General features: G+C 42.4%; 1 protein-coding gene and 1 pseudogene across 1 annotated transcript in view; both read left to right on the top strand.

Annotated features, from left to right (window-relative positions):
• Nucleotides 1-21,710, top strand: part of LOC126198779 (myrosinase 1-like) — a 91,552-nt gene that overhangs the window by 25,844 nt on the left and 43,998 nt on the right. Inside the window, exons 3-4 of the mRNA XM_049935344.1 lie at nt 7,860-7,994; nt 14,481-14,603. Of these exons, the coding sequence (XP_049791301.1) occupies nt 7,860-7,994; nt 14,481-14,603 (258 nt within the window). The remainder of the gene's footprint in view (nt 1-7,859; nt 7,995-14,480; nt 14,604-21,710) is intronic.
• Nucleotides 3,354-3,471, top strand: LOC126199959 (5S ribosomal RNA; annotated as a pseudogene).

Raw genomic sequence — 21,710 nt, 5'->3', positions numbered from 1 at the left:
GCCTCCACGCATGCATGCATTCGTCTGGTATGAGACGTGAGACGTTCCCGGGGTGGGGGTTCCACTGGGGGCCGAACCGCACAGTAACCCTGGGTTCGGTGCGGAGCGGCAGTGGGCTGAGTGGACTGCTGTAGCCTGTTGTGCGGTTGTGAACCACTGAGGGCTACGGTGGGGACGAAGGCTCTCCGTCGTTTCTAGGTCCCCGGTTCAATACACAAGCTTCCTAACTTAAGCAAAATGGTTCAAATGGTTCTGAGCACTATGGGACTTAACATCTGTGGTCATCAGTCCCCTAGAACTTAGAACTACTTAAACCTAACTAACCTAAGGACATCACACACATCCATGCCCGAGGCAGGATTCGATCCTGCGACCGTTAACTTAAACAAAGAAGAACCTAGTCGAATATCGGCATTTGAACGTCGCTTACTGGAGACTTCGTACAGAAACATAGGAAGTATAGATGAGACTTACAGACAGCACCTGCTACCATCCCTGCAATGCTGAGGCTTAAAATTTCGGGTGGAATAAAGTCGAGTTTCTGCAACTAGAACTGAATCTAACTGTTAAAGCTTTTCCATTTTTTTGCTGAAATCAAGCATTCATTTTTAACATTTAGGTGACTTGTTGATGTAGTCTAACTCATATATTACTCTAAGTAACATAATAATGCAAAATTACCGGTCGCTGCCGTTTTTACAACCGGCCAGGGGAAATTGTAACAAAGAAGAGTCTGAAACATTGTATTTACAATTATTTCTCCGTATGCTGCTTATAAATACTAGAATTACGTTTTATTCTGAGAATTTCTCCTTTTGTTACACTATGCGTCATTTAGGAAACTGCTTCCATAGGACAGAGAATAAAAATATCAGTTTGGCTAGAACCAATCAGTTTGCAGGCGATTCATTCAACATACGTGTAATTTTTTTGTGATTTCATAATAAATGTGATCTGATTTTATGAATACGAGGTGTGTGAAAAAAGTAATGAACTGATAACACTACGAGAGATCTGGCAACACTGTGTTGTTCTGCTTATGTAGACCGGTGTGCTCATCCCTTCCAGATGGCCAGTCCGAGTTTCAGCTCCTTATAGCCATCAAGTGATTTTTGAGAGCGCCATCAGTGAAGTTATATTTTTGTTGTGTGTTATGAAAATCTAACAGCGGAATTTAGAGCAATGCTATGCCGCTATGTTTCGTGTTAAACTTGGGGAATCCGCGAGTGTGACCGTTGAAAAGTTGAAACAGGACTATGGGGAAAACTCCTTATCAAGAGCACAAGTTTCTCCCTGGCAAAAATCAGTTTTGGAAGGCTGAGAACACGTTGAAGATTAACGTCGCTCAGGAAGACCCTCAACTTTAAAAACCGACGAAAACATCGAATGTGTGCGTGCTCTTGTGAGATCAGACCGAATTTGTTCCTCCAAAACAAACTGTAGCCAATATTTGTCTAATATGTCCTTAAAAGGCTCAGGAATGAGGTAAACTAAGTGAGACCGGACATTGCACACTAGTGGATGCTGTTGCATCATGGCAACGCCCTACGTGACACGGAATTTTTGACCTCAAAAGGCAATCCTGTTGCTCTACAGCCTCCCTGTTCGCTTGATCTGAGTACTTTTGAGTTTTTTGTTCTTCTGAAATTAATAATGTCTTAAAAGGACGTCATTTTGGGAGTCTGGAGAACATACAAAAGAATGTAATCAACCTGTTAAAGGCCCTACTAGCTGAAGCCTTTCAGCGCTGCAACCAAGACTGGGAACAACGACTCCGCCGGTGTGAAGCTACCGAAGGGAACTACGTTGAAAACGACAAAAAAAAACTTTGGTAGAGAAAAAATCAGGCTCATTACTTTCTCTGACTTCTTGTATGTCTGTTCTTTATAGAAACTAAGGATTTTTGTTTCATAACGTTTACTAAATTCAGAACAGATACCGAAGCAATATCGAGATATAACTTAGAACATATCAGAAAATCTTGATTATTGAGAAAACTGTTTTGAGTCATTATTTAAAACGCATATTATTCACCATTGACTGCAGAACCCATTTATTTTCAGAATTGCAATATCGGTCTTGAGGCCATTATCAAATCGTTCACTGTCAACGACTGTGCTTCAGCATATCTCGGAAATTAAAAATTCTCCGATATGTACACATGAAATCGTGGTATCTGAGCCGTTTCATAATTTTGACATCCTTAATACTTATTCCAATAATACAGTTCTTGTAGACTGTCTCAAAAACAATGTATAAGAAGTGTGGTTTATTGGGCTTCATGTGAAGGATATTAACATTATTAAACGGCTCAGATATGATGACTACATGTGTAAATGTCGGAGGAGTATGACATGTGTTGTGGCAGGGTCGTCTCCAGTGAACCACTTGATAATGGCCTTAAGGCCGAAATCGCAATTGTGAAAATAAATATTTTCTACAGTCATTGGTGAACCCGAGGGAGCGGCAGACACAGGTCCAGGGCACTCTCTCGCCACTGGAATGGGGAACTGCCTCCAAAAGGTGGAAGAATCAGCAAAGATCAACATGAGAAGACAGAAGGCAATGAAAAATTGTCATAATTATCTCTCCATTGGCAAAAGATTACCGTTTAGTCTCCCATCTGGTTATACAAGAGGGGGCTGTCAAGGGAGAGGTAACACTGAGGAAAGGGTTGAATAACCAATGAAAAAGTAACGTTCTACTAATCAAAGAGTGGAATGTCAGAATTTGAACGTAATAGGGAAGCTAGAAAAATCTGGAAAGGGGGATACAAGGCTAAATCTAGATGTGGGCAGCGTCAGTGAGGTGGAACGGAAACAAGAAAAGGATTTCTGTTCCTGCGACCATGCGATAGTATCAGAAGCATCAGAAAAGAATATAATTGGAGTGGGATTTGTAATGAATTGGAAAGTAAGTTGGTGAGTGAGTTACTTTGACTGATTCAGCGACAGGATTATTCTCATCAGAATCGGAATCAAACCAACGCCAACTAAAATGGTGTAGGTAGGCATGGATAGGGAAAGTGCATGACAATACTGAACGGATAATTCAGTATGTAAAGGCATATGGTAATCTGATCATCAAGGGGGTTTGGAACACGGTAGTAGGGCAAGGAAACGAAGAAACAGTTACGGTTTGGTTGTAGGAATGAGAGAAGATAGAGACTAATTAAGTTTTCTAAAACATTTCAGCTTGTGATAGCGAGTACACAAGTAAAGAATTACAAATGGAGCTGCTACACTTGCGAAAGGCCCAGAGACACTGGACTATTCCAGTTGATATACGTCATAGTGAGAAACAGCTCCAGAAATTGGAGACTGGATTTTAATGCACACCGTAGAACAGATTTAGTCAACGGCCTTGGCGCAGTGGATACACCGGTTCCCGTCGGATCACCAAAGTTAAGCACTGTTGGGCATGGCCGGCACTTGGATGGGTGACTATCTGGGCTGCCATGCGCTGTTGCCATTTTTCGAGGTGCACTCAACCTCGCGATGCCAATTGAGGAGCTACTCGACCGAATAGTAGCGGCTCCGGTCACAGAAAACCATCATAACGACCGGGAGAGCAGTGTGCTGCCCACACGCCCCTCCTTTACGCATTCTCAGCTGAGGATGACACGACGGTTGGATGGTCCCGATGGGCCACTTGTGGCCTGAAGACGGAGTGCTGCTGCTGCTGCTGCAAGTGCAGATTTAGTCTCGGATCACGATGTAGTAACAACGAAGAACAGACAAGCTTATAAGGGAATCGTTTGGAAGGATCAACGAGGAAAGATGTGAGATACTGAAGCATTGAGGAATGATAAGATGCGTTTAAAATTCTGTAAAGCTATAGATACTGCGATAATAACACAATAATAGTCGGAATGAAATTTTCACTCTGCATCGGAGTTTGCGCAAATACGAAACTTCCTGGCGGATTAAAAATGTGTGCTGGTCCGAGACTCGAACTCATGACCTTTGCTCTTCACAAGCAAGTGCTCTACCGACGGAGCTACCTAAGCGCGACTCATGACGCTTCCTCACAGCTTTTTGTCTTACAGGCTTCACAGGAGAGCCTCAATGAAGCCTGGGATGTAGGAGATGAGGTAAAGGCGGAAGTGAAGCTGTGAGGACGGGTCGTGAGTCGTGCTTGGGTAGCTCAGTCGACAGAGCACTTGCCCGCGAAGTCGGTCCCGAGTTCAAGTCTCGGTCCTGCACGTAGTTTTACCACAGAAAGCAGTTCAGTTGAAGAAAATCTGCCATTTCTAAAAAGGGGAATCACAGAAGTTGGAAAGACAACATAGGTACAAGGAATGTAACAGCGAAGGAACCTTGGATACTTCAGCTGATAGACGATTGGAAGAAGGGAAAGATAGGAATAAAACAATATGAGTCACTTCGGAAACAAAAAATGCAGGTAACCCAAGCGAAATTGCTGCAGGAAAAAATACATCTACTAGTATCAAGCATTGGTGTTAATTTAAGGAGGAAAGTCTTAGCATGTACGATTGGAGCACAGAATTGTAAGAAAGTGAATCATGGGCAGTGGGGACACCGAAGAACAAAAGAATCGATGCGTTCGAGATGTGGTGCTATAGTAGATGTTGAACGTAGGGTGGACTCATAAGAAAGAAGGAGGTTCCCTTCAGAACCGGCGAAGATATAAATATGTCGAAAATATGGACAAGAGTAAGAGACCGGATAATAGGCGATGTTTTAGAACATCAAGGAACAACTTGTATGGTACTAAAGGGAGTTGTAGAAGGTAAAAACTGTAGGGTAAGAATGAGATTGGAATGTATCCAACAATAGTTCAGAACGTAGGGTGTAAGTGCTACTCTGCGGTGAAGGGCTTGGCGCAGGATGTGAAATTGTGGCGGGCCGCATCAAACCAGAGACCTGAAATCTTTGAAATGGTTGGCAAGAATTTTTCATCCTCAGCAAAGACTGATTGTCCTTTATCTTTTTTAAAAAATAACTGTACGAACAATACCTCCAGCTTTCATTCCATTGACAAAGGCTAAAAGATGTTGCAAAAAGTGCATTCCAACGTAAAGACTGGCAAGACGACTGGGTTCTGAAAGCAGACTTTATACCACTCCTTCCTCACCTACAATCCGTCCTTGCGTTCATCATTCTTCCCATCACAGCGTGGCTTCTTTTAGAATCTCCCCATGTATTAAAAATTACGTAAATGTTAAACCTAACTTCTGGGAAAACAAATTTCTTCTCATTTAAAACACCAGTGCAGAATGTCCCAGGAGGAGTGGTCCGTATTCAGGGATATGAAGGGAACGATCATTCAAAGCAATAAATCTAGTAAACATGGGTTTAGAAGCCATACCTTAAAAGCTATGTGTACTTCTTCATCTTCGATACCACGGAACAATACTCTTCTACTGCAAATCTATGCTTTCCATATTTTGCGAGGTTGTCGTATGGATCAAAACAAGAAAAAATGTGCAGTAAACATGGATTCTAAATTTTACTCCTTAAGAGCTATGAACACTTATTCTTCTTCGTTAATGCGAAACAAGTTTCTTCCACAGAACAACTACTTCTAGGTCTTAGGATACGCATTTTAGATCCCATGTGCACTTGACATTTTTCTTCTTTAGGTCCATACTACCTCCGCCCAAAATATGAAAAGAAAAGAGCTTGCAGTACAAGAGATTTGTTTCACAGTAACGAAGATGAAGTAGTAATCATAGCTCTTAAACTTCGCATTTTAGAGCCCATGATTACTAGACTTTTTTGCTTCGAATGGTCGCTCTCCACTGCCATGAATATAGCCCCTTCCTCCTGGGACACGCTCCGTAGTTCGTGTTTGAAAATAACTAATATTTCCTTAGTCTCAACAAAAATTGTTCAAATGGCTATGAGCACTATGGGACTTAACATCTGAGGTCATCAGTCCCCTAGAACTTAGAACTAATTAAACCTAACTAACCTAAGGACATCAGACACACCCATTCCCGAGGCAGGATTCGAACCTGCGACCGTAGCGGTCGTGCGGTTCCAGACTGAAGCGCCTAGAACCGCATGGCCACCGCGGCCGGCTTAGTCTCATCAACCAAAAATTGTACGGAAAACAGTCATCAGTACTGTTTACCACTCAAACAACCGACCATTGTAAAAAGATACTTACACTATTTTTTTTAAATGTTTGGCGACTATTCGTCAGATATGTCTACCAAATTTCCATGCTTCTTGAAATGTTGGTTTGGTGCTGTTGCAGATAACATGAAAAGAACATCAAATGCTTGTCGCATCTTCAGCCGGATCAAACTGTCATCTGCACACCATATCCCGCCGTTCACCTAGCCGCCATCATCAGGTGAGAAAAGTAAGCCGTTCTCGCCGATAATTGATTCAACGACGGAACCTTTATATGCAGCGAAAATACGAAAGCCCACGAGCTAATATAATACGCAATCGCTCACTCGTTGCTGCTGTCAACTGGCGCAAGAAGACTTGCAGTGCCTCCAATGGTAAATACTGCCGAAAAACGATACATATATATAAACTCATGGCTGGTCGATTCAGATGCTGTTGTTTCCTCATATCTGATAAAACAGATGCTACCAACTGTCCCGCACCGTTTCAAAGTACAGGAGTCCTACGGGCCTTGGACAAAAGAGCATATGGTATCTCGGATGCTGAGAATTTACCAAACGAGCTGCAAAATCTTAAGGATGAGTTTAATCATAACGGCTATACGGACAGAAAAAGTTTGTAGCATTACCTAAACCAACTGAAGACACTTTTAATTCTGTGGCTTTCCTCCCATGTACTGGGAAGAAACATGAAATCACATGTGTATTCCTTCCGCCAACTAAAGTTAGAGCACTTCCTGGCTCTCTTAAGGATAATTTATGTTTTAGGAAGCCTTGGCGTTCAGAAAATATCACGTGAATGCGGTAAAACATATATTTGTCAAACTTACCGTCAATGACAGATGTGTTGAACATCATCGCCAAACGCGATTATTACAATATGACAAATCTGCGGTGGCTGAGCACTGTCTTACAGAGAGACATAAAATGCTATACAATGAGACGCAAGTGATAGCAAACGTCTCGAGTTACTGGGATTGTGTTTGAAAATAATCTGTCGAAATGAGACTAACAGTTCATATCATTAACCGTGATAATGGATACTCGAGAAGTGAATCTTTGAATCCTGTTTTATTAGATATGAAGAAACAATGGCATCTGAATCAGCCGGTTATGTGTAATAATTTTTAAGGATATGTCGTTTTTCGATTGTATTCACCAGTGCAACTCTCCTTGCGCCAGGGGGCAGCAGCAACGATTGAGTGTTTGAGCTTACTTTAGCGCATGCGCTTTCGTATATTCGGTTCATATAAAGGTTCCATCGTTCACGGTCTGAATACAATACGACCACGTTTTTATTCCGTTTCGTACAATCACTAGCAGTGGCTTGTTCTTGTCCAGCCACTTTTTTTTCCTATACCGTAGAGTTGGAGCATTACTGCACCTCTCCTCTGTACTTCCACCGTCGGAGGATGGCACGGAACTTACAGTTCACCGCCACTCCTTCAAAGTGTTGTGCTCGGCTGTTATTCAGCCGTTGTTTTGAGTATCCTCTCACTTGTCTACCGAGACAGTTGGACCGAATCTGAACCAGTGACGCTGTGTAATAGTAAACTGCCACACCAAAAAAGTCTGAATCAGTTATCGGCAAAAGCGGCTTAGCTTTCCTTACCTGATGATGGCGGCCAGGTGGACTGCGGAAATATTGTGTGGAGATGACATTATGATCCGAGTAAAGATCCGAAAAGATATTGATCTGCTAATACTCCGGGAAAATCTACATAGCCACAACATGGAAATAATTTTACTGTTTTAGGTGAATGCGTACCGGTTTTCGATATCGTGGGCCAGGATACTTCCTACAGGAGACACCAACGTGGTCAATCAAAATGGGATTGATTACTACAACAACCTCATCAACGGTCTACTGGAGAACGGTATCGAACCATTGGTAAGACGCAAGCAAAGCCACATCACACTAGTATAGAGCTTCAAGAAAAAACACTAACAGTATCAATAGCTGAAACATGTATCTGCCTTGACTAACGAGACGTATCAAATGTACAGAATACATAGTATGATATGATACGTACGAAACACACAAACATGGTTAGAAGCAGATTTTATCTTCAAGCTCTGAAAGAGTTTGAAATGCACAGCATGCACACTTTAACTCGGCGACAAATCATTCAAAACTATACGGTTCTGTTAACAAAGATGAGAGTGTCAGTGGCCCTCACTCTGCTGTAATATCTGTTACTACTAGGGTTAAATGCGATGTTTAGAAAGGAGAGAATATATTTGCACTTAGCAGGTACGATGGGAAACAGAGAGCAGCTTATCTGACGACTCAACATAAAATTGTAATCTCTGCAGCTGGAAACTAAATACACTATTAAAATAAATATATAAATATATAAAGGTAAAAAATTGATACATCTCGAAGAAATTGTTCGGATGGGACAAAAATCGGTAGGTATGATGTACATGTGAAAACAAATAAATTATTATAGTTTCAGAAAAATTGGTTGATTTACGCAAGAGAAAGAGCTTCAGTAATTGAGTAAGCCAGTAATTCGTTGGTTCACCTCTGGTCCTTCTGCAAGCAGTTTTTTGGTATTGACAGAGCTGTTGGGATATCATGCCAAATTCTGCCCAACTGGCGCTTTAGATAGCCAAAATTCCGAACTGATTGAAGGGTCTTGCCCATAATACTCCAAACTTTCTCAATTGGAGAGAGATCCGACGACCTTGCTAGCGAAGGTAGGGTTTGTCAATCCCGAAGACAATCAGTAGAATGTCTCGCCCTGTGCAGGTGGGCATTATCTTGCTGAAATGTAAGCCCAGGATGGCTTGCCATGAAGGGCATCAAAACGGGGCGTAGAATATCATCGACGTACAGCTGTGCTGTAAGTCTGAGATATATGACAACCAAAGGGGTACTGCTATTAAATGAAATAGGATTCTAGACCATCACTTCTACTTATCAGCTCATAAGGCGGTTGGCAGTGAGGTTGGTAGCCTACCGCTGGCCAGCACATCTACAGAAGCGTCTTCCCTGGTCATCGGGGCTCAGTTCGAAGCGGAACTCATCACTGAAGATGACATTCAATAAGATTATAGGCGGAAGACGTATATGGAGACGCCCCGGACGGCGATGGGATACCAACCTAACTGTTGTCCACGATATGTCCCGACAGCGAGGAGAGAAGCTCCAAGGTGACATTTCTTTTCACGGCAGGACTCACTTTGGTTGTCATCCGCGGCACCCTTACACGACAGCGTACGTTGTCCATATTGTACACCCTGTTTTGTTGCTTTTTACGGTAAGCCATCTTGGTCTTACATTTTCAGCAAGATAATGTCCGTCTGGAGACGGCGAGAGTTTATACTGCTTGTCTCCGTAGTTGCATTATTAGCAGGGCTCTCCAAATATATCGGGATTTTGACGACCTGACGAACCAATTGGGCACAATTTTTCAAGGATATCGTCCAGGAGGACACCTAATAATTCTATCAGTCAACCCTAAGCGGAAGGGGCAGAGGTGGACCAACACTTTATTGGCTTTCTGAATTTGTGATTCTCTTTCTCTTGAATAAATCATACATTTTATGTGAAACTGTAATCTTGTCTATATGCGATTGCAGTCTTTCTCGGCGTATTCCACTGATGAATTCTTCTCGGATTATCAGCCGAGTGGTAGCGTCGTCTTGTCGCAACGTTTCAGTGAGTTTCGTATCCATTATCCTCATCTCACTGCAGCCTGGAATCCGACAATTAGATATGCAGAACACAGCATCCCGACACTCCGCCAGAAGATACTGCATACGAAACTCATTGAAACGTTGCGGCAAGATGACACCACTAGTCGGCTGATAACCCGAGAAGAATTCATCACTCTAATCTTGTCTGTATATGTACCGGATGATCAAAAAGTCAGTATAAATTTGAAAACTGAATAAATAACGGAATAATGTAGATAAAGAGGTACAAATTGACACATACGCTTGGAATGACATGGGGTTTTATTAGAACCAAAAAAATACAAAACTTCAAAAAATGTCCGACAGATAGAGCTTCATCTGATCAGAATAGCAATAATTAGCATAACAAAGTAAGACAAAGCAAAGATGACGTTCTTTACAGGAAATGCTCAATAAGTCCACTATCATTCCTCAACAATAGCTGTAGTCGAGGAATAATGTTGTGAACAGCACTGTAAAGCATGTACGGAGTTACGGTGAGGCATTGGCGTCGGATGTTGTCTTTCAGCATCCCTAGAGATATCGGTCGATCACGATACACTTGCGACTTCAAGTAACCCCAAAGCCAATAATCACACGGACTGAGGTCTGGGGACCTGGGAGGCCTAGCATGGCGAAAGTGGCGGCTGAGCACACGATCATCACCAAACGACGCGCGCAAGAAAAAAATGGCTCTGAGCACTATGGGACTCAACATCTTAGGTCATAAGTCCCCTAGAACTTAGAACTACTTAAACCTAACTAACCTAAGGACATCACACACACCCATGCCCGAGGCAGGATTCGAACCTGCGACCGTAGCAGTCCCGCGGTTCCGGACTGCAGCGCCAGAACCGCTAGACCACCGCGGCCGGCCGCGCGCAAGAGATCTTTCACGCGTCTAGCAATATGGGGTGGTTCTAATAAAATCCCATGTCATTCCAAACATGTGTGTCAATTTTTACCTATCTACATTATTCCGTGCTTTATTAAGTTTTCAAATTTATGCTGACTTTTTGATCACCTGGTATATCACATCTACCAATTTCCATACCATTCGGACAATTTTCACGTCGTGCGTCGTTTTTTTATATTAAAATGTACAATCAATCGCTGAAACTCAGCGGTATAACACAACGCTCTCTAGACAAGAGTGAGCCGAGCAAGACTGTGAGGAATGTGAAAGACACTCCGTAGTCCAATAGTCATGTTAGAAAGTTACTGCAAAAATACAGCAAACTCTGCCACAGATTGCAAAGAAGCCAAAGCCTTGTTGGCGACCGAGCGAGGTGACGCAGTGGTTAGCATACTGTAATGAATTCGGGAGAACGACGGTCTAAACCCGCGTCCAGTCATTCAGAGTTTGGTTTTCCTTGATGTCCCTAAATCGCTCCAGGAAAATGCTGGGTCGATTCCTTTGAAATGGGCACGGCCGATCTCTTTCCCCCACCCTTGACGCAATCCGAGCTTGTGCTCCGTCTCTTATGGCCTCGATGTCGACGGGACGTTAAACCTGATCTTCCTTCCTCCTCCCCTGTCGACGAACATAAGAGAAACGAAGCCAAAATAAGTGTATGAGGAGAAAAGCCAGAATTGCTCATTGAACTTGTGTCTACTGATCTGACGAAAAATCTTAATGTTATAGCTTCAACACGTATACAGCTTCAGCGGTTGTCTGACTGATTAAAGTTCCAAAACTCTGTGAGACGCAGAACGGCTACCAGAGTAAATCAGTGCTGTTCATGCTAAGTGTTGTTACCAGGCCTGGTAGGGTATATAAGGGTCGTGAACAGCCTCAGATTTAGTGTGATCACTGTGAGCGTCACGGAGATGTGTGTGAGTCAGTATTACCAACACCTGAAAGAGTTTGAAAGTGGCCTTATTCTTGGTATGCATTTGACCAGCTAGTCGAATCGTGTACTATCCGGATTTGTGAGGCGTTCGGATGTACAGTGGCCCGACCGTAGACTGTATGGGAAAATGAGGGCAGACATACTCGTCGTCAAGTTTTCGGTCGAACACATCTAACCAGCACAAGGAAGGACCGCCATATTGTGCATCGAGCATCGTATCTCTCTCACAACTGCTCCTGCCACCTGAGAACAAATAATACCTTCTTGCAACATTATTTCTCACCTGCACCATTGGTCGTAGACTAGCAGCAGCTAGACTAGGGAATTACCGTCCCTTGCCTAGTCTATCATTAGCAACACAACGCAAACGGCGGCATTTGGAATGGAATGGTTCCATGACTGGGAAGCAAGGACTGGTGATGAATGGCATCACACTGTGTTCACCGATGTATCGCGGTTCTGCAGTATGACCACGTCAGCAACTATGGTGGCGACCTGGGGAGAGGGCCCATTCTTCAAATGCTTTTTGGAGAGGCACAGTGCTCATATTCCCGGCGTCATGACGTGTGAAGCCATCGGCTGTGACGTTAGGTCAGAGTCGGTAGTGACTGAGGGAGCTCTGATGGCACATCACGGAAATCCTGCATTCAGTAGCGTGGTGAAAATTTTCAACAGGACAGAGCTCATCCACACGTGGCACAAGAGTAAAGAACTGTGTCTGTATGTTACGATACTCGTGTGTCCAGCAAGATCTCCATCTCTGTCCCAGGCAGAACATGTGCGGGACCAGCTCGGACGTCAACACAGTCCCAGTGCAGTATTAAGGATATCAAGGACCAGTTACCACAGTGCAGACCAGCTTAGGAGACGATACGACTGCTTTATGACAGCCATCCCAAACGAACCAGCGCTGGCATCCAGGGGAGGGGATCCAAAGTCATACTGATAAGAGTGATCATACTGTCAAGTCCTTTGTAAATTTCACTCGATTTTGTAATTACTGAAATAACAATACACACTCTCTCAATCTGTGTAGTTTCATTTAGTATCCTCCTCTCTTTATGGGTGCTTCACTCTTTTTATCAGGATGTTTATTTTGGTACAAGTGGCAAGAGAAAACATCATACCTGCTCTTTGTTTTACGCAAGAATTTAAACGTGCACCTTCTGTAAATTGATGTGAAAACACCGGTAACCGTTAAAGGGTGATAAAGACTTGTATAATACGAATATTGATTCGTTGCTGCAGTTGATCCCTCATTCATATATAATTACTTGTTGTGTGCAAACCACACCAATCTGATTCCAGTACCTGTGCTTTGTATATGACAATTCCCCACACCACCACAGTATTAACAACTCACTTCTCTATTGTGTCTTTTCTGGCATTATTGATATTTTAAAATGAATAAGTTGGAAACATTTCCGAGTGTTAATGTTATTGATATTTTTGTACACTGAAGCGCTAAAGAAACTGGTATACGCACGCATATTTAAATGCAGAGGTATGTAAACAGGCACAATACGGCGCTGCGGTCGGCAACGCCTATATAAGAAACCAAGTGTCTGGCGTAGTTGTTAGATCGGTTACTGCTGCTGCAATGGCGGGTTATCAAGATGTAACTGAGTTTGGAAGTGGTGTTATTTTCGGCGACCGAGCGATGGGACACATTATCTCCGAGGCAGCGATGAAGTGGGGATTTTCCTGTGTAAACATTTCACGAGTGTACCGTGAATACTAGGAATCCGATAAAACATCAAATGTCCGACATCGCTGCGGCGTGAAAAAGATCCCGCAAGAACGGGACCAACAACGACTGAAGAGAATCTTTCAACGTGACAGAAGTACAACCCTTCCGCACATTGCTGAAGATTTCAATGCTGGGGCATCAACAAGTGCCAGCGTGCGAACCATTCAGCGAAACATCGAAATGGCCTTTCGGAGCCGAAGGCCCACTCGTGTACCCCTGATGACTGCACGACACAAAGTTTTACGCCTCGCCTAGGCCCGGCAACACCGGCAGTGTACTGTTGATGACTGGAAACATGTTACCTACTTGGATGAATGTCGTTTCAAATTGTATCGAGTGTATAAACGTGTACGGGTATGGAGACAACCTCATGAATCCATGTACCCTGCATGTCAGCAGGGGACTGTTCAAGATGTTGGAGGCTCTGTAATGGTGTGGGTCGTGTGCAGTTGGAGTGATATGGGACCCCTGGTACGTCTACACACGACTCTGACAGTGACACGTACGTTAGTATCCTGTCTGATCACCTGTGCATTCCGACGGACTTGAGCAATTCCAGCAGGATAATGTGACACCCCACACGTACAGAATTGCTACAGACTGCCTCCAGGAACCCTCTTCTGAATTTAAACACTTCTGCAGGCCACCAAACTCCCCAGACACGAACATTATTGAGTATGTCTGGGATGCCTTGCAACGTGCTGTTCAGAAGACGTCTCCACCCCTCGTACTCTTACCATTTTATGGACAGTCCGGTAGGATTCGTGGTGTCAGTTCCCTCCAGCACTACTTTAGGCATTATTCGAGTCCATGCCATGTCGTGTTTCGGCACTTCAGCGTGCTCGCGGGGTTCCATACGATATTAGGCAGATAGACCAGTTTCTTTGGCTCTTCAGCGTAATTTTGCTGTAATTTAAGAAAACCAGTGCTCGTTAGACCTACCATGCACTATTATTCAGTAAAGAACTCGTAACGTTTTGGTTTTACAATGTATTTTTTTCGCAACCTGTAGGTGATCCAAAACGCCGTTACAACAGTTATTTGCAACAGGAAACACAATTGTTACTGTTATTAAACCTCCTCCTTTCAGGTGACAATGTTCCACTTTGACCTTCCACAAAAGCTACAGGATATCGGAGGATGGCCAAATCCTAGGCTGGTTGATTACTTCGTGGAGTACGCCAGAATCCTATACGATAACTTTGGAGACAGGGTGAGTATTTGCCTTTATAAACTTAGAGACTAGACTTTGACACGTAATATGTTGTCCGGCTTCGGTAGACTATGAAAGTGCAATTCCTCTACAGTCGTGCTAGAAACGGAAAATTCTTCCGGTTGATCCGAGGCGACTCATAACATGCACAGGACTAGTATTTAACCCTCGCACCGCACACTTGATTTGAATTACCTTGACCTCACACTAGGGTCCACTCGACCCCAGTAAAATGTTATCATATGTCTTCCAAGCTTATTAATATATACACTGTATTGTCTTATGTACATGGGACATTGTAAATAAATATGTAGTTACCTGTAATGATTTTTGTATTATTACAACAATGAGTAAAATATGGTATTTATGAAATATGCATAGTATTATTAGTAAATGATGTTTTGTATTTCCTTATATTTAGCTTTCTCGTATTTGAAAGTTTATAATGCTATACAATGTCTTGCTTGGCTTTATTTAGTTATTAGAGAGAGTAACACACGGTATTTACAAATTTGGTACATATTACACTTCAACACTATACTGAAAACGACTTCATACATTAATGTATAAATTCAAATTGAGTCTGAACTTGAATGCATAAAGTAATAAAATGTAATGTAATATAATGGATTATTTGATTTTTACATGATATTTTGGCATATGGTGTTTACAAAATTACTATTATAGCAAATTTGGGCAAAAACGCATAAGAAAGATGAAACTAATGTGTATTAGAATCAAGTGAAAAATGTATTAGAATCAAGTGAAAAACTGTGACTAACGTATCAGTCACCATTTGTACTGTCAGTGAGCATACTCAGTACAAATCAGGGCTCTATGTTCATCACAGATCGCCCTTTTACGATCCTGGCGACACATTTTTGTTTTCCTGTCACTTTTTCTTGAACGTAGTGAACATCTCACTTTGCCTGCTAGAGGTTCTGGTCTATATGGCGCCACAGTATCTATTTCCAATATTTCTTCTAAGGTTCTCTTCACATACCTTCGTAGTGTAGGTATATTCAATCTAGCCCTTAGGTGAGGCGCAATTGAGTTCCATGACAGTTAATGCAGAAATTTACTTCGTGGCTTCTTCACTTCAGTGCTGGAAAGAGTAAACAGAACCATGGCGTTTATCCCACTTGATCCAAAATGCTGCAGAAAACCCTCATAGGCCATCTTCTTGTTGCATGTACAATGGTGTATGTTTTGCACAGCTGATCAAAAGTGTCAGTACCAGCTTTTTTTATTGTATGAAATTATCATTTCAGGTTTTACCGTTGTTTTGTCGATCCCGTTTGAGTAGTGCATGGTAGACAGCAAGAGTACAACTTTGTTTTTCTTTGGGGCATATGACAGTAGCGTCTTATTCATATCAAAGACAAATTGTGTTTTTCCGACATTTTGAGAACGTCAAAATGATTGTAGTATTTCAGGTTTAATTTTTCATACAGTTTCCAACATTGTCAAATCAAAAATTTCAATCATTGTCTGATAAAGAGGAAATGACGAAAACAAATTGTCAACAGTCAGCTTCCTATTAGTGCCATGAATGGCTTCTAATAACTTTCTCACATAATAAGATGGGACAGCTTCATTTTTTTCTGTTAATACCTTGTCAATGTATGGAATAGCGTTTAGCGTGTAATAAGTCTTGGAATCATTCAACATAAAAATCTTAGTTCCATATTTGTTCGGCTTTGAAGACATGTATATTATGAATGGGAATCAGCCACGGAAGCACATTAGCTGCTCGTTTATTGTACAGCATTCGAAATGGGTGTACATGGATTTGCAGTTATCAATAAATTTAGTCCAGATGTCCCGAATGGGTACAAATATGTCTTCTTGTTTTCTTTGCATGCGGGTTGCTTTGTCATCAAATCTTAGACAACTAGTAAAAAACTGAAATCGCCTTTGTGACATTGTAGAGAGAAACAGGGCATTGCCAAATTTAGGAGGCCAAAGTTCTTCTAAATCTGTGTCAGCAGCCTTGTTTACACCGCAGAAATAGTTCAATGGCAGTTGTTAGCTGTGCAATATTTGTAGTGTTATGGTAACTGTCCGAGTTTTCGATTGAAGAATGCTTGCAAATAATTTCGTCGTTCATGTAAGTGACAATCATGTCGAGCATTTCATTTGTCACTAATAACTGTTACGCTTCAAGTGGACTAGAAATAGACCTTGCTTGACCCTTTGGTCCTAGGAAGTGAGTAACTAAATTTCTGGATTTAGTTCTTCCTCTCTTAGATGGTGTAGTAGCTGAAGACCGCTTATACCCATTATTACCTAGAAAGATGTTTGAGTTCAGAAAACTATCATCACTATCATCATCGCCTTCTTCACTCTCTTCCGTACCTGGTGGTTCCTGAATTTTGACAAAATCAGTATCGTCATCAGAATCTAGGCCCCCAAATGAATCATCTTCCTGGTCCAACTCGTCCATAAGTGCGTTACATATATTGTCATCTGTCATGAGTCGTTTACTCTTTGTTGCTGAAAAATAACATAAAATAATATAGGGCTACACTGAAAGGAAGCAGTTATAAGTTACACACAATATATATTTCAATATTGTATACTTTCGAAGTTATTATTTTCAATCTGCATAAATGAGCTACACGGAACGCACGCTAGGGTGATCGAGACCCAATGGCCGTTCAACAATCTTTACAGCTTGACACTATCGCAACAACAATGCAAATGTTTGAGTTAACATCGCATACATATATAGGCAGTGTTACCAATCTAATAGACACTAATTTTCAATAAATTGTAACCAACATACTATTTGTAATACACAATTAAAATTACTCTGGGGCCCTAGGACCCCAGCATGCAGTGCGAGGTTTAAGAAAGCTGAAGAGCAATGACCGTGGTTTGGTATATCACTGGAACACTTCGTTTCACCATCATTTTTATGTAAGGTTACGGGATTATAGCAAATACTCAGACGTAAGGAAATTTCCGTTTCATTAACAGATGTAATTAGAAAGTTTGCTCTTGCAACTACGAATTTTCATACTGAACCTCTATCGAACGTTAAGGTTGAATCTTAAGTGTTCTAGGTGCCAGTTTGATAATCCAGACTTACGTCACGTCTCGTGTCTATGGCTCCAATCACTATGGGACTTAACATCTGAGGTCATCAGTCGCCTAGAACTTAGAACTACTTTAACCTAACTAACCTAAGGACATCACACACAGCCATGCTCGAGGCAGGATTCGACCCTGCGACCGTAGCAGCATCGTGTCTATGTTAACAAAGCAGAGAACTATTGTGTTCCGAATATCAAGTTGCATACGAATCTCTGACCTAAATCTGTTCGAACATGCCATTAACAAAATATAACTTGTGTAAACTGTGAGCTTTTATTCTCAGAACCTTAAAGATGCCCCACGTGCACAACTCATGAGCGACAAGCTAAAAGGGGCATGAACCTGAATAAAAAAGAACCTCTGTGTGTTGCTTACCATTCTTTAATGGTTGACGGTATCGGTACTACAAGAACCAGAGTGATATGGTATCACCTCTGAGACTGCTAGAGGCCGGCCGGTATGGCCGAGCGGTTCTAGGCGCTTCAGTTTGGAACCGCGCTATCGCTACGGTCGCAGGTTCTAATCCTGCCTCGGGCATGGATGTGCGTGATGTCCTTAGGTTAGTTAGGTTTACGTAGTTCTAAGTTCTAGGGGACTGATGACCAGAGATTTTAAGTCCCATAGTGCTCAGAGACATTTGAACCATTTTTTTGACACTGCTAGAGACGTAATTTTAGCCGGGTACTTGGAAATATCGTTTGTGTTTTGCTGATAGGCTCTAAGACACTCAAAAAAGAAAACAGATATCCGGTGCCGGAAAAAGCTCACTTTACTGGAATGGCACCAAATGCGTGCCTAATTAAACATCTTGGTCTAATGTACAGTTCACCAGTGTCGGTATTAAACTCCCTCACACCATGAGATATTGCGAAGGGATATGGGTCTTTTTAACGACTACGTCACCTACAGAACACAATTTTTTCTTATCTTGTTTTTTCCTTGTACATGTTTCGACACCTACACGTCACCTTCCGTAGGTCTTGTTTTTATTTCCTTAAAAATATCTTATAAACATTTGGTTGGTTTTTTTGATTTTAGACTTAAAAGTACGGCATAAGCCGTTTATTTAGCTGTGTTTGTTCGCGTGGAGCTGCATCATTTAAAAGTTTTACACGGTGGCCTACTGTTACTTGACAGCATGTCATGTAATAAGTTGCTGAAAATGTAACGATGTTTATGTAATTTTTTTCCAAGAATAAAAGTAATGAATGTCTACTCTTATGTTTTTTTTGTCATATTGTGATGTCTAAATATGTGTGTTGTCCTCATCATTTCATCATCATCATCATTCGTGACAGTGGCTAGACTGGATTTTGAAAAACTTGGACTATGTAAAAATTGGGACTTTGTACGGGCGCTGATGACCGCGCAGTTGGGCGCCCCACAAACCAATTCTCGTCATCATCAGAATATGTATGACTAAACAAAACGGAAAAGTAAGCTTAAATTCTTCAGTAAGCGAATTCATTGCCACACTCCCTGCCTGTTTTATACGAACGACACATCATCACCGCTCGCCCGCATATTGGTAAAGTACTGACCGTGAAAACGTCTTTGGCCACGACTCTAAGTCAATTGCTAGCGTACTAGCAAGCCTTAAATGACTTCTGTTGCGAAGGCAGTTTCCTGCCCGTGGTCGCATTGTCCCTACTCTGGCCTCCTGAAGGGAAATCTCTGGTGCTGGGTCACAAAGAGTCCTCACTTTTCTCTTATCCTTTATTTGTCTTTCTGTCTCTTCTAGTTACACCCAGCATGCATACTGCCACTTTTCGTTGGGAAACCACACCTTTTGTTGGACTATCTGCACATTTGAGGTCCACGTTTCAGTTCAGGAAGTTAATACTGGCAATAAACGCTGGTTACAGCCTTTGCATTGAAGTCATTTGGAGATGTACTTTACATTATGTTTTACAAATGACCTCCAATTTATTTCTTTCCTTGTCCACTTGCCTAAGTATACAAATTCCTAATTTTTTACGTTCATCTCTGCTACCTTGCGATCTTCGTACATATTGGTTTTATTGTACTAATCTTTAGGTCTAATGCAGTACTTGCTCCATTCTAATCCTTAGGTATTTGTCAGCAGTACACAAAATTTTTAGAATTCGTCTTACTAACAGTCTATAAAACATTCAGACTTCAACCAGAGGGAAGAATGAGCAGGCTTAAGTAGTGGGTACAGCACACTGGACCCTTTGCAGGTTGTCAGCAATAAATTTCAGTTAACACTCTGGTCAGTGTTTACAGATTATGAAAACCATCTGACAATGAAACAATAAAATTTTTGCTGGTGTCGCTTGAGAGAGAAGGAAGGCAATCAGCCTAAATTAGTTGACTGACGAGTGTATAAAACATTACAGCTTAGCTTACATCAAGAGACTGAAATGTTCAGAGCTGACAAAGGAGTTAGGCCAAGTGAGATTCCGTTTCACCGAGTCTGTTTCCTGCAGTCTTGAAAGAAATCTTCAGATCACTGGGTTGCATTGAAAAAGGAATATGCACAAACGGATCTTGCCTGAACCATTAGATTTGCGTAAGACAGGGCTTTGCTTGCTTGGAATCCAGAAGGACTTCAACAAATTGTGGCAGCGTGCTATGCAATGACTACTACGGACGGATTCTTCTAGTTGTTGGTATGTCGTTTTCTCCCACCTGGGCGTTTTGAGTGTGATGTGTTCTTGAAGGGCCCGCATCTCGTGGTCGTGCGGTAGCGTTCTCGCTTCCCACGCCCGGGTTCCCGGGTTCGATTCCCGGCGGGGTCAGGGATTTTCTCTGCCTCGTGATGGCTGGGTGTTGTGTGCTGTCCTTAGGTTAGTTAGGTTTAAGTAGTTCTAAGTTCTAGGGGACTTATGACCACAGCAGTTGAGTCCCATAGTGCTCAGAGCCATTTGAACCATTTTTTTGTTCTTGAAGGCTACAGGAGTCGGTCAGATGAGATGATGGCTGCAGCAAGATGGATGGTGTTCACGAAAACTCTTTATTGTTCCAACAAGGTAAAACGCTCTTGTCATGTATCCACGGCCTCTATGATGAGCGGGCATGGTCAGGCGTTGACCTCATGGACCTTATCAGTGAATCGTTGTCGTGAAGATCTCAGTAGCTGCTGCGTTCAGCACAGCTCAGTCCTAGTACGACCTTGTGTGGTGGACATGCCTGGTCGGCGCCCGATCTATTCCAAGAACTGATGCGGGACATTTGCGCGGACAGGCGAGTGCGGGACTGCAGCGTAGACGTCTCGGACGCGAACCCCGGTCTGGCGTGTGGCTGGCAGAGTCTGGCTCTGGCGGATGCCGAGTGGCTCCGTGGCTTGGAGGGCGCAGTTCGACCCTTGACCCATTGATGTTACAGCTGGGCCCTTGCCAGGTTGTCCTGTGAAGATGACGATGGAGCAGAAGTCGACACTGTGACAGACGCCATCTCGATGACTCACAAATCCGACCCGCTGAGTAGTTTGGCCAGTATTTATAAGTGCCAAAGAGAGTTTGTTGTGATGGCGCAAATGTCACATGCGCTGTGTGCCGAAGTGCCCCTGGTTTCAATAATTAGCTAGGCACTGACTGGTAGGTGGGTGGCGAAGCACTGTGGGTGCTATGACGTATTGGTACATCAGCATGTTGGAGTAAGTGATCTTTTCACGACATCTTGCCCACACTTGTGCCTATACAAAAGGGTGAATAAATTGAACAAATCATCTTTTCATCAAAGTGAACCGACAAACTAATGAGAGCACTACTAAGTATACAACATATAGGTCCATATTGGCAGATAATGATGACTGAGTCCATTGATTCATAACACTGACCTAAATGGGAAGCGTCCAGAAATAAAAACCTTGACCGAAAGCTGCGATACTGATACATCAGTAGTTATATACCTGTGAGACATGTTGATTAAAATTTCAGCTTTATACAAACTTATTTTCGGTATAGGACGAAAGCATTCCTACAGGTGAATAACGGTAATAGTACTTGATGGCTGTTTGCTGTCTCTAACGTCACTGGAAATTCT

This window comes from Schistocerca nitens, chromosome 8 (assembly GCF_023898315.1).
Source record: "Schistocerca nitens isolate TAMUIC-IGC-003100 chromosome 8, iqSchNite1.1, whole genome shotgun sequence".
Taxonomy (NCBI): domain Eukaryota; kingdom Metazoa; phylum Arthropoda; class Insecta; order Orthoptera; family Acrididae; genus Schistocerca; species Schistocerca nitens.
This window is presented reverse-complemented; position numbering and strand designations above follow the sequence as displayed.